The sequence below is a fragment of the Hyperoodon ampullatus genome (genome assembly GCF_949752795.1).
Source record: "Hyperoodon ampullatus genome assembly, chromosome: 4".
NCBI lineage: Eukaryota > Metazoa > Chordata > Mammalia > Artiodactyla > Ziphiidae > Hyperoodon > Hyperoodon ampullatus.
Genome location: NC_136917.1, coordinates 51,034,453 through 51,046,725, shown reverse-complemented (window position 1 = coordinate 51,046,725; position 12,273 = coordinate 51,034,453). Strand labels below are relative to the sequence as shown.

Here is a 12,273-nt window from a genome sequence, read left to right as displayed (position 1 = left end):
TACCTTACTAAATAACCAAGAGATCACTGAAGAAATCAAAGAGGAAATCAAAAAATACCTAGAGACAAATGACAATGAAAACACGACGATCCAAAACCTATGGGACAGCAGCAAAAGCAGTTCTAAGAGGGAAGTTTATAGCTATACAAGCCTACTTCAAGAAACAAGAAAAATCTCAAGTAAACAATCTAACCTTACACCTAAAGGAACTAGAGAAAGAAGAACAAACAAAACCCAAAGTTAGTAGAAGGAAAGAAATCATAAAGATCAGAGCAGAAATAAATGAAATAGAAACAAGGAAAACAATAGCAAAGATCAATAAAACTAAAAGCTGGTTCTTTGAGAAGATCTTCCAACAAACAAAAGTCCAGGACTAGATGGCTTCACAGGTGAATTCTATCAAACATTTAGAGAAGAGCTAACACCCGTCCTTCCCAAACTCTTCCAAAAAATTGCAGAGGCAGGAACACTCCCAAACTCATTCTATGAGGCCACCATCACCCTGATACCAAAACCAGACAAAGATACTACAAAAAAAGAAAATTACAGACCATTATCACTGATGAATATAGATGCAAAAATCCTCAACAAAATATGAGCAAACAGAATCCCACAACACATTAAAAGGATCTTACACCAAGATCAAGTGGGATTTATCCCAGGGATGCAAGGATTCTTCCATATATGCAAATCAATCAATGTGATACACCATATTAACAAATTGAAGAATAAAAACCATATGATCATCTCAATAGATGCAGAAAAAGCTTTTGACAAAATTCAACATCCAGTTATGATAAAAACTCTCCAGAAGGTGGATATAGAGGGAACCTACCTCAACATAATAAAGGCCATATACAACAAACCCACAGCAAACATCATTCTCAATGGTGAAAAACTGAAAGCATTTCCTCTAAGATCAGGAACGAGACAAGGATGTCCACTCTCTCCACTATTATTCAACATAGTTTTGGAAGTCCTAGCCACAGCAATCAGAGAAGAAAAAGACATAAAAGGAATACAAATTGGAAAAGAAGAAGTAAAACTGTCACTGTTTGCAGATGACATGATACTATACACAGAGAATCCTAAAGATGCCACCAGAAAACTACTAGAGCTAATCAATGAATTTGGTAAAGTTGCAAGATACAAAATTAATGCACAGAAATCTCTGGCATTCCTATACACTAATGATGAAAAATATGAAAGAGAAATTAAGGAAACACTGCTATTTACCACTGCAACAAAAAGAATAAAACACCTAGGAATAAACCTACCTAGGGGAGACAAAAGACCTGTATGCAGAGAACTATAAGACACTGATGAAAGAAATTGAAGATGATACCAACAGATGGAGAGATATACTATGTTCTTGGATTGGAAGAATCAATATTGTGAAAATGACTATATTACCCAAAGCAATCTACAGATTCAATGCAATCCCTATCAAATTACCAATGGCATTTTTTACTGAACTAGAACAAATCATCTCAAAATTTGTATGGAGAAACAAAAGACCCCGAAGAGTGAAAGCAGTCTTGAGGGGAAAACACTGAGCTGGAGGAATCAGACTCCCTGACTTCAGACTATAACACAAAGCTACAGTAATCAAGACAATATGGTACTGGCACAAAAACAGAAACATAGATCAATGGAACAAGCTTGAAAGCCCAGAGGTAAACCCACACACCTATGGTCAACTAATCTATGACAAAGGAGGCAAATATATACAATGGAGAAAAGACAGTCTGTTCAGTAAGTGGTGCTGGGAAAACTGGACAGCTACATGTAAAAGAATGAAATTAGAACACTCCCTAACACCATACACAAAAATAAACTCAAAATGTATTCGAGACCTAAATGTAAGACCGGACACTATAAAACTCTTAGAGGAAAACATAGGAAGAACACTCTTTGACATAAATCACAGCAAGATCTTTTTTGATCCACCTCCTAGAGAAATGGAAATAAAAACAAAAATAAACAAATGGGACCTAATGAAACTTAAAAGCTTTTGCACAGCAAAGGAAACCATAAACAAGACGAAAAGACAACACTCAGAATGGGAGTAAATATTTGCAAACGAATCAACGGACAAAGGATTAATCTCCAAAATATATAAACAGCTCATGCAGCTCAATATTAAAGAAACAAACAACCCAATCCAAATACGGGCAGAAGACCTAAATAGACATTTCTCTAACGAAGACATACAGATGGCCAAGAAGCACATGAAAAGCTGCTCAACATCACTAATTAGAGAAATGCAAATCAAAACTACAATGAGGTATCACCTCATACCAGTTAGAATGGGCATCATAAGAAAATCTACAAACAACTATTGCTGGAGATGGTGTGGAGAAAAGGGACCCCTCTTGCACTGTTGGTGGGAATGTAAATTGATACAGCCACTATGGGGAACAGTATGGAGGTTCCTTAAAAAACTAAAAATAGAATTACCATATGATCCAGCAATGCCACTACTGGGCATATACCCAGAGAAAACCATAATTCAAAAAGACACGTGCTCTGCAATGTTCATTGCAGCACTATTTACAATAGCCAGGTCATGGAAGCAACCTAAATGCCCATCGACAGATGAATGGATAAAGAAGATGTGGTACTATATACAATGGAATATTACTCAACCATAAAAAGGAACGAAATTGAGTCATTTGTTGAGATGTGGATGGATCTAGAGACTGTCATACAGAGTGAAGTAAGTCAGAAAGAGAAAAACAAATATTGTATATTAACGCATGTATGTGGAACCTAGAAAAATGGTACAGATGAACCAGTTTGCAGGGCAGAAGTTGAGACACAGATGCAGAGAACAAAGGTATGGACACCAAGGGGGGAAAACTGCGGTGCGGTGGGGATGGTGGTGTGCTGAATTGGGCGATTGGGATTGACACGTATACGCTGATGTGTATAAAATTGATGACTAATAAGAACCTGCAGTATAGAAAAACAAACAAGCAAACAAACAAAACAACTAATACTAAACTTTCTTTGGTTTATTTTTATGGAAATGTTAATATAAATGTTTCAGACATTACATGAAATTTCTAAAAATCTTATATATTCTGGTATAATGTTATAAGTCATAATTGTAGTTATTACTTTATAATGTATATCTCAGAAATAACTAAATTTCCTTGTCAATTGCATTATTATGAACTTTCATCAAATCTTTAACTGTGGTCATTTTTAAGTATTTTGTCATTTACAGACAGTTCTGGGTATACTCTGATGCTTTTGCAAAAATGTTCCTATAAAAGGCTTTCATCTTCAAGGAATTCATGGAAAAGACTCCGACAAGTACAGGTTTCTGGTAACTGACTATACTGCTGAACTGAATGAATAAGCATTTTCAGAACTCTAATGGAAAATGGATGAATTCATAAAAGTGTTAACAAAAGATCAAGATAAAAAAAATTAATTACATGGGACTGAGTGAACTGATGACGATGATTATTTTTGTGACTTTCTGTTTGAATAAAAAAAAAAAACCCACAAGGACTCAGAGGCAAAAAATATACAAATCAATTTTCACTGTAAAGTAAAGGAGCTGTTACAGTGGAGGATTACTGGACTGAATGTCAATATTATGACACAGTATGAGTGTGTTTCGTGTTTTGTAATTACAATCATTGTTGCTTTTGTTGTGGTCATCCATTTACAATGCTTGGTGTCAGTTTATTTATCTCTTGTAAAAATACAGTGTGTGTATGTGTGAAAAGACAACAACAACAAAAAACAACAACCAAGCAACACCATAGAAAAGTACTTGGTATGTTTGGTCTTCACTAGGAAGAAAAATGATGAGGGAGGAGTTGAGAAAACTAGAACATTGATGAGAAATCTGTGAAAATTTGATTATACATATTTTTAATGTTGGCAGCTAATTCTGTATTTTGTAAAACAGTGTACAGGCCAAACAACACATCCATGGGCAGCTGGCCTGCGCATCCTCATATTTATTGATATTACTGAATGTGTTTTAAAAAGTACATATTTCTAAATAAAAAAATAAAAATGTAACTTCTAAAAAAAAATTTTTTTTCCCAAAGGTCTACCATGTGTGGGCACTTTGCTATGAACAGCTGATGCATCAGTCATTGTGGTATAGGGGCTCCCAACATCATGGGGGAGACAAATTTTGAATAAACAGTATGTAAACACGGCGTTAAGCGCTACCAAATAGATCAGGTCAGATGTGGGCCACGTAAAGCCATCTTTGGAAGGTGTGGGAAACCGAGTTCTAAAGAATGAGTAGGAGAAGGAAAATGAACTTGAAGGAACACCTTGCAGAAGAAGACTGTATGCAAAAGCCCAGAAGCAAGAGATAGTGTGGCTGGTATTTGGAGCTGTAAATAGTTTCCTATGAGCAGAGGGGAAGGAGCAAAGAGTGAGAACTAAAGTGAGCAGACATGATACATGTATGTAAGAACATATACATAATTGTCAATTCGTAAAAAAAATCCATTAGTTTAAAAATTAAAAAATACATGTAGATAATCTAGACGAGGTGGCTCAAAGGAAAGAATAAGGAATATAGAGTATACGGTGCCTGCTAAGCCCTCAAAAATGTTAGTTATTAGCGTAATAAAAACACAAAGTAGCAGTGTTCTGAGATGGAGACCTTATTTGTTCTCTGATTTGAGCTAGAACAAAGGGCAGAATCTGGGAAGGCCAAGAAGGAATTTAGTGTAGTGGTTAACAGCCATAGAGACTTGAATTCAAATCCAGGTGTTAAATATTAGCTCTGTGCCCATGGACAGGTTTTTAACCTCTCTAAGCCTATTTCCTCATCTGTGAAATGGAGACAATATACTTCATTCACAAAGCTGTTGTGAGGGTTAAATGCAATACTCTATGTAAAATAATTAGCACAAATTGACTGGCACAGAGAAGTCACTCAAAAATGGTTGCTGGTATTATTACAAAAGGAGGCAAAGGACATGTGGCAGAGATTGGGGAATGTTCCCAGAAGATGCATGGTGATAAGGACAATTGTCTCAGCTGGGCATAAATTCCTCTTGCTGTGGCTGGGTCTGTTGTAAAGAATAATCCCATGGATGAATAGGCAGCCAGCCAAGATAGCTTGATCTTCCACACCAGTTCTAGCCAGGAAATCTCTTGAATGTGAGTAGAATGTGAATCACCTGCTTACTGTAAATTAGTTATTATTATTCACTCAGCAAAGAGGGAAAAAGTGCTTGGTCAGAATTAATCATCTTAAAAAACCCAGTTATTTTAAATTCATTACATTTGAATATGGTAATGAGGCATTTGTCATTTTTATAACTCTTTGTGGGGGAGAGTGTCTATTGTAGGATGGAAAAGGATTAACATTTAATCCTAAGAGTGTGCCCTTCTGTTTTTCCTTTTTCCATATTCATGGAAGTCTAATATAATATCTGTTGCATGTCCCTACTTTACAGATAAGCAAACAGGCTTTGAGTCTGAAGTGATTTATCATAAAATGGTGTTAAAAAATCCAGATTTTTCTAACTGATGATTCTCAGTTGGCTTCACATTAGAATCACTTGGAGAACTTTTTTTAAACTAATGATAGTCAGGGTCTACTTCCAGAGATGCTATGGAGTTGTTCAGAGGTAAACAATTCCTAAATATGAAATTCGTTGGTCAAAAGCAACAACCTTTTTTTAAGTCTTGCTAAATATATGATTAAAAAGTTTTTAAATATGGCCGTGCTGCCTACTGAGGAAGCAAGCTGAACAATCAATGGACTCCCCCCTCCCCCTGTGCCCCTCTGCTTTATCCAGTTCAGAACATTTCAGAAGCAGGTTGAAAGCTGGAAGAATGAATTCAACCCTTTATGCTGTACTGAGGGCAGGGAGTAGTTCCCCCCACCCCCTGACCTTTGCGATGAATCATTGATAGCTTTAATGTGGTGATTTTTCAGTCTCATCAGAGAACAAACCCCTCCAAACATTCTAAATAATCAGAACATTATCTAACACTGTGAAATTGGTCCACATCACTTAACCAGTTGATCTTGAAGGCTTACTTCTCCAAAGGAAAGATGAACCCATTTCGCTTTATTTTTTTGTGGCACAGAATAAACAAGAATTTTGAAAAGTGGTCTCTTGTTAGTCTGTGAAATTGCAGTGATCACACACTCTGTGGCTTCTTGCAGTCACTCTCTCCCTCCCTGAATCACACTCACACCAAGTTCTGGCCTTGGAGGAGATGGAACAAAGGCTGAGTAAAAATCTCTTCTTTGGAAGGAGACGCAAGAGGGAGGAGATATGGGGATATATGTATAGCTGATTCACTTTGTTATACAGCAGAAACGAACACATCATTGTAAAGCAATTATACTCCAATGAAGATGTTAATAAAAATAGCAATTTATAACACTTAATGGACACTAGTTTATGGTGATACAGTTTTGTACAACAATAAATGTAATTATGATGCAAAAAAAAATCTCTTCTTCACGTGCATGCCCCTATTGCCTACTGACTGGAAGAAATGATAAAATGATTCTATTCTTTTAAAATCGTCTAAAGCAGCGAGTCTTAAATTTGGGTTAATCTTCAGCCCTTTTAAGTAGCTAATAAAATTAAGGCCCCCAGAAGAATTTATTAAAATATATATACTTCAAATATTCACCTATCTTGACCTCTTAAGGGTTCATGAATTCATAATTAAGAAACCTGACACTTTAAGAAAAACGTAGATGTGGCTTTCATCTTTTACCAATGCAGATGAGCACACAGCAGAAAATGAGACAATTCAAACCAAAACTATGTATCAAAATTTTTTAAAAAATTTGTTCTGATTCAGATAAAACAAAAGCAGCTTAAAAACAAAAAACAAACAAACAAAACTTTCCTCCTAAAAAAAAACCAACGCAAGCACTGTGTTTGGTTCCCTGAGATATAATTTCTTCCTCGTGAGCATAGTTCACAAATTGCCATGTGTGTGCAGATAAAGGCTGCTTCTCCCAAGCCGGCTTTCCAGTTCAGTCTGACACTTCCCTTACCTACCCTACTGTTTCTGAGTTCTTTATCTTCTTTTTGTCTTTGTCTTCCTGACACCCAATCAGAGATACTTATGAAGGAACATTTTTATCAACTAGCCAAAGAGACAGTAAAATGTAAGGTCATGGAGGACCCAAAAATGTCTCAGAGCATACATTAGCAGGAATTGTCTAGAAAGGGTTTCTAAATTGGTACCTTGAAAATGGGTCTCCTAAGACCAAAATAACCCTGATAATTGTGCCTCTGCCCATTTTCTATTTTGAGTCAGAGGAGAGATTTGTAAGAAGTCCTGGGAGAGGGAGGGTGTGGGAGCTGGTCTAAAAGAGAGAAACAGGAAGGGCCCATTGTCTGTCAACTAAGAGGCTTTGTTTTGAAAATCCCAGGGCTAACATTTTAATGCTTTATTTGCAAAGTGGGACAAGACTGCAGAATAATAGCTCAAAGTTTGATTTGAGTTTGATTCTACCTCTTTCTGTCACCTCAACTTGTCCTCCTATACATGGAACTGTGACTGTGAATACTTGAGATATGTGGCTGGAAAACTTTTGCTTTCTGTCTTTAACCTGCTAAGATTTACTGGGACCCAGAATTTACTTACATGTTTCCTTAATAAATAATAATATCAATAGTTGGTATGTATTGAGTCCTTACTATATGCCACACATTGTTTGAGGAGCTCATGTAAGTCCTTACAATAATCCTATAAAATATGTTCTGTCATCTCTGCTGAGGCACTGAGAGGCTAAGTAGCATGCCTAAGGTCAGAGAGCTTAGGAAAAAAAAAAAAGTGGTAGATATGGGTAGATCTTAAACGCAGGGAGTCTCACTGCAGGTCCTGTATTCTTCACCACTACACTTTATTTCCCCTGAACCCATTTCCTCAGTGAACCTTGATGATCTGAGCAATTTAATGAAATTCAATCTTGGTAAAGTATAATTTTCAAAAAATGGTTAAATTATGACTCTCATATAGATATAAATATGAACATGTGTCAAAGATTTTATTAACTCGTTAATGAGAAAACTAGGTATGTGTTAAAAGTGCCACTAAAAAAAAGACACATTTATAGATCAGGAATATTGAAATGAACGTGATATAGAGGTGAAAGAGGACTCTTCCACACTGGGAGCCTGAAGTCAGCTAGACTTCCTCCCCTGGATAGAATTTGCATGTCTATAGACAAGACTTATTTTACTTGCTCAGTCATTTACAGCTTACAAAATTGTAACTCCCATGGAATCAGAATAAGATAACACTGGAAGGATATGCTATAGACAATGTATAGTTTTCCACTTAAGTACAGTTGTTTTTTGTTTTTTGTTTTCCTATAATAAGAACATTTCACACTTGTTCCTCAAACCCAGGAAGATTTACAACTGATAGGTGTCAAAGGCATTTTAGAAGATAGACATATGAATAAAAAATGACTTACAGACTACCAGAGCAGACATTCATAAATGATTTCAATAAGGCAGATTGTTAAAGAATATAAATAAGGAAAGGAGAGATTCATTCAGCTCTGAGAACCTATTAGAATTTCTATGTGAGGCATTTAGGAGAGGCAATCTAGTTGGAAGAGGGGACTGGAGGCTATCCTTAAGCTGCTTTTAGATACCACTTTACATAAAACTAAGAAAAAGTAGATCATCTCTGTTAAAGAATTCCGTGGTGCTTGGTAGGAGCCATTAAAGCTATCTCATGGACTTCATTTGAAATCTAGAAAAATTCCTCGGTATTTAGATTGACTTGGGAGTTAGTACAAAAATGTAGACGTGCTATCCAGACAAAGGGGTATCTTGATCCAAGACACAGAAACCAAGAGAGGAGAGGTGACATGGGAAAGGGAGTGATAAGAAAGAGGCAGTAAGAGGAAAAGAGTGTGCCTCAAAACCCAGTGCTCCCTCAGCCTATGCAGGTCAAGACACCTACTAAGCTCTGTTTCCTTTCACAAGGACCTGACAGCAGGATACTCTACCTTCAGCCCAGAGCCCTAGCTCCAGCATAAAAGTAGATATTCAATATGTATATATTTCCTGAATGAAAAAAAATATGTAAGGAAGAAAGAAGGAAGGAAAGGAGGGAGGGAGGAAGGGGGGATGGAAGGAAGGAGAGAGGAAGGAAGGAAGGAAGGAGGGAGGAGAGGGAGGAAGGAAGAGAGAGGGGAAGAGGGGATGGAAGGATGGAGGGAAGGAAGTAAGGAAGGAAGGAGGGAAGGATGGAAGGAGGGAGGGAGGAGAGGGAGGAAGGAAGAGAGAGGGGAAGGGGGATGGAAGGATGGAGGGAAGGAAGGAAGGAAAGAAGGATGGAAGGAAGAGGGAAGGAAGGAAGGGGGAAAGGAAAGAAAGAAGGAAGGGGGGATGGGAGGAAGGGGGGAAGGAAAGGACAACATTGAACTTCATCTAACTGTTCCCCAAGCTTTACTGTTTCAGGGGAGAGCTAACCACCAAGGACCACCCTTCCCATATGACTCATTTAAGAACCTCCTCCACTCTGCCTCATGATTCCTTGTCTACTTCCCTCTATAAACCACAGGTCTCTGTCCTTTCCTTTGAGATGCTCCTCATTAATAAACATTTTCCATATTGCAATAGCCTAAATAAAATCATCTCTTTCATTGTCCTGTGCATTTTTGTTTTCACAGAAGGAAAGAAGAGTTCCGGACCTAATCTCTGGATCTGAAGAACCCTCCTGTGGGTCTGTGGTTTAATACAGGAAGAAGGCATCCAAGCTTTTAATTTGTTTTGACTGCATCCTCCTTATACACATGAAAGAGCAGGGACCAGGCTGCTGTGAAAGCCTCAGAATATAACTTGACCAAGAAAGAAGAAACCATTGTCAGTAGTGCTGGCATAAGCATCTTTGTCTTTGGGACACAGGGTGAATCCAGGGACTTGTTTGAATTCTTCATTTGGGGGATTAGGGCATATAATGGAGAGTGCTTTTCCTTTCCCTTTTGGACAATGGACTGGGGTGGAGCGGGGGAAGATTTGAGTTGACTAACTTACAGCATGAACAGAAAGACTAGTTTAGAGTAAGAAATAGGAATGTATTTTTATTTATCCAAAGATGTGGCTAAAGGTGGATGCAAGCAACAAAGCTACCTTTGACCTGCTTAAGGAAAAAAAAATGAGGGAATTTATTGGAAGGATTCGGTATAACTCAGTACTTGAAGAAAAAGTTGAAGAATAAGAACAACTCTGAGACATAGATGGTAGAAAGTGAATGGACAGTGATGAGCGAGTTCCTATGCCTTTCAGCCTCACTGTCCCTCTGCCAAAGAATCAAATTCCAGGGAAAGGGCATCTGATTGACAGGACTTGGATCACATGCTCACCTCTTGGCAGAGGGAGGTGGCTCAATCCTGATGAGTTGACTGGCAGTAGCCAAAGTGGGAGAAATTATACAGCAAAATGGGAGGTGGAAAGGACTGTTACTAAAAGGAAGAGTCAAGGATTTGGGGAAGGCAAAACAGCAGCTTTACATTTACCACGTAACTCAGTGATTCCACACCTAGGAGATATAAAAACACATCCATACAAAAACTTTTACCTGAATATTTCTAGCAGTGTTATTCATCATAACCATAAAGTGGGAAACCTAAATGTCCATCAACTAATGAGTATATATTCATACAATAGAATATTATTCAGCTATAAAACGAAATGGATCGCTGTGTGCTGGGCAGTCCCCACAGGTTTGTCTCTTGCTTCAACAGTGTTTGGATGGAACAGACCCAGGGTTGCCCTTTGCTCCCCCCTCCAACTACCCTCCAACCTTTTTTCCAATCGCAACCTTCGGAATCAGCCACTCACTATCCTTGGCCTCCAGGCCCAACCAGCACCATTTTTTGAGCTTAGTTCCTTTTTACCAATTAAGCATGAGCTCCCAGGGTCGTCAAAATTATTCCACCCAGGTGGAGGCCGCCATCAGTCGCCTGGTCAACATGCATCTGCGAGCCTCCTACACCTCCCTCTCTCTGGGCTTTGATTTTGACCACGACGATGTGGCTTTGGAGGGCGTGGGCCACATCTTCCTTGAAATGGCTGAGGAGAAGCACGGAGGCACCCAGCGTCTTTTGAAAATGCAAACCCAGAGCCACGGCAGTGCCCTATTCCAGGACGCACAGAAACCACCTCAAGATGAGTGGGGCAAAACCCAGGATGCTAGGGAAGCCGCCATTCTCATGGAGAAGAGCCTGAACCAGGTCCTTTTGGATCTACATGACCTGCACTCTGCCCGCGCAGACCCCCAGCTCTGTGACTTCCTGGAGAGCGGCTTCCTGGCAGAGCAGGTGAAACTCATCCAGAAGATGGCGACCACCTGACCAACGTCTGCAGGCTGGCTGGTCCCCAGGCTGGGCTGGGCGAGTATCTGTTCCGAAGGCTCACCTCAAGCACAACTAGGAACCTCTGAAGCCCACGGCCTTTGAGGAGCCCCTCTGGTGTCAGGGCTTCTGCTCAAAGGCTCTCTCTCTCCAGCCACCAGGCAGCTTTTTAACCACCCTGGAGCCCTCTCCCAAGATGTGGACCAAATGGAAACAATAAAGTTTTGGAACAACAAAAAAAAGAAAAGAAATGGAGTACTGATACATGCAACATGATTAACCTTGAAAACATTATGCTAAGTGAAAGAAGACAATCGCAAAAGACCATATATTGTATGATTCTATTTATATGAAAAGTCCAGGATAGGCAAATCCATAGAGACAGAAAGTAGGTTAGGTAGATTAGTGATTACTGGGGACGGGGAAGGAGGGGTGATGGGGATTGTCTGGTAGTGGATACTGATTTCTTTTAGGGGGAAAAATTGTTTTATAATTATATTGTGGTGATGGTTGCACAAACCTGTGACCAAACTAAAAACATTGAATAGTACACTTTAATTATATGAAATGTGAATTAATCTCAATAAAACTATTTATAAAGAAGCAGCAGCTTTTCCATTACAATATTGTTATTGCAATAATGAAATCTGTTCTAATTAACTTTTGTTTTTATTTGTTGGTAAAGTAGGTAGAAGCTACTGGAGTGGATCTTAAGAGATAGGAAAGGAAGTCACTGGTCAGTCATGAAATATAAATTACTCCTTTGGAATAGGGCATTGTTTTATGTTAGGAACAACTACCACCAGTGTGTTCCTTAGTTAGCTTTGTAAGTTATCAAAACAAGTATGGATTATTGTCAGTCCCTTACAAATGTGTCAACCAAACTAAAATAGGACCTGTCCGGAATGAAACTCACGTGAGGCAACATGGAA

At 38.6% G+C, this 12,273-nt stretch overlaps 1 protein-coding gene across 1 annotated transcript; it reads left to right on the top strand.

Moving 5' to 3' along the window:
• Positions 1 to 10,894: 10,894 nt before the first annotated feature.
• Positions 10,895 to 11,341, top strand: LOC307052488 (ferritin light chain-like; the record flags this gene model as incomplete). Its single annotated transcript, XM_079703414.1, has 1 exon — positions 10,895 to 11,341. The coding sequence occupies one exon, from the start codon at positions 10,895 to 10,897 to the stop codon at positions 11,339 to 11,341; it is 447 nt and encodes a 148-aa protein (XP_079559540.1).
• Between the last annotated feature and the right edge of the window lie 932 nt (positions 11,342 to 12,273).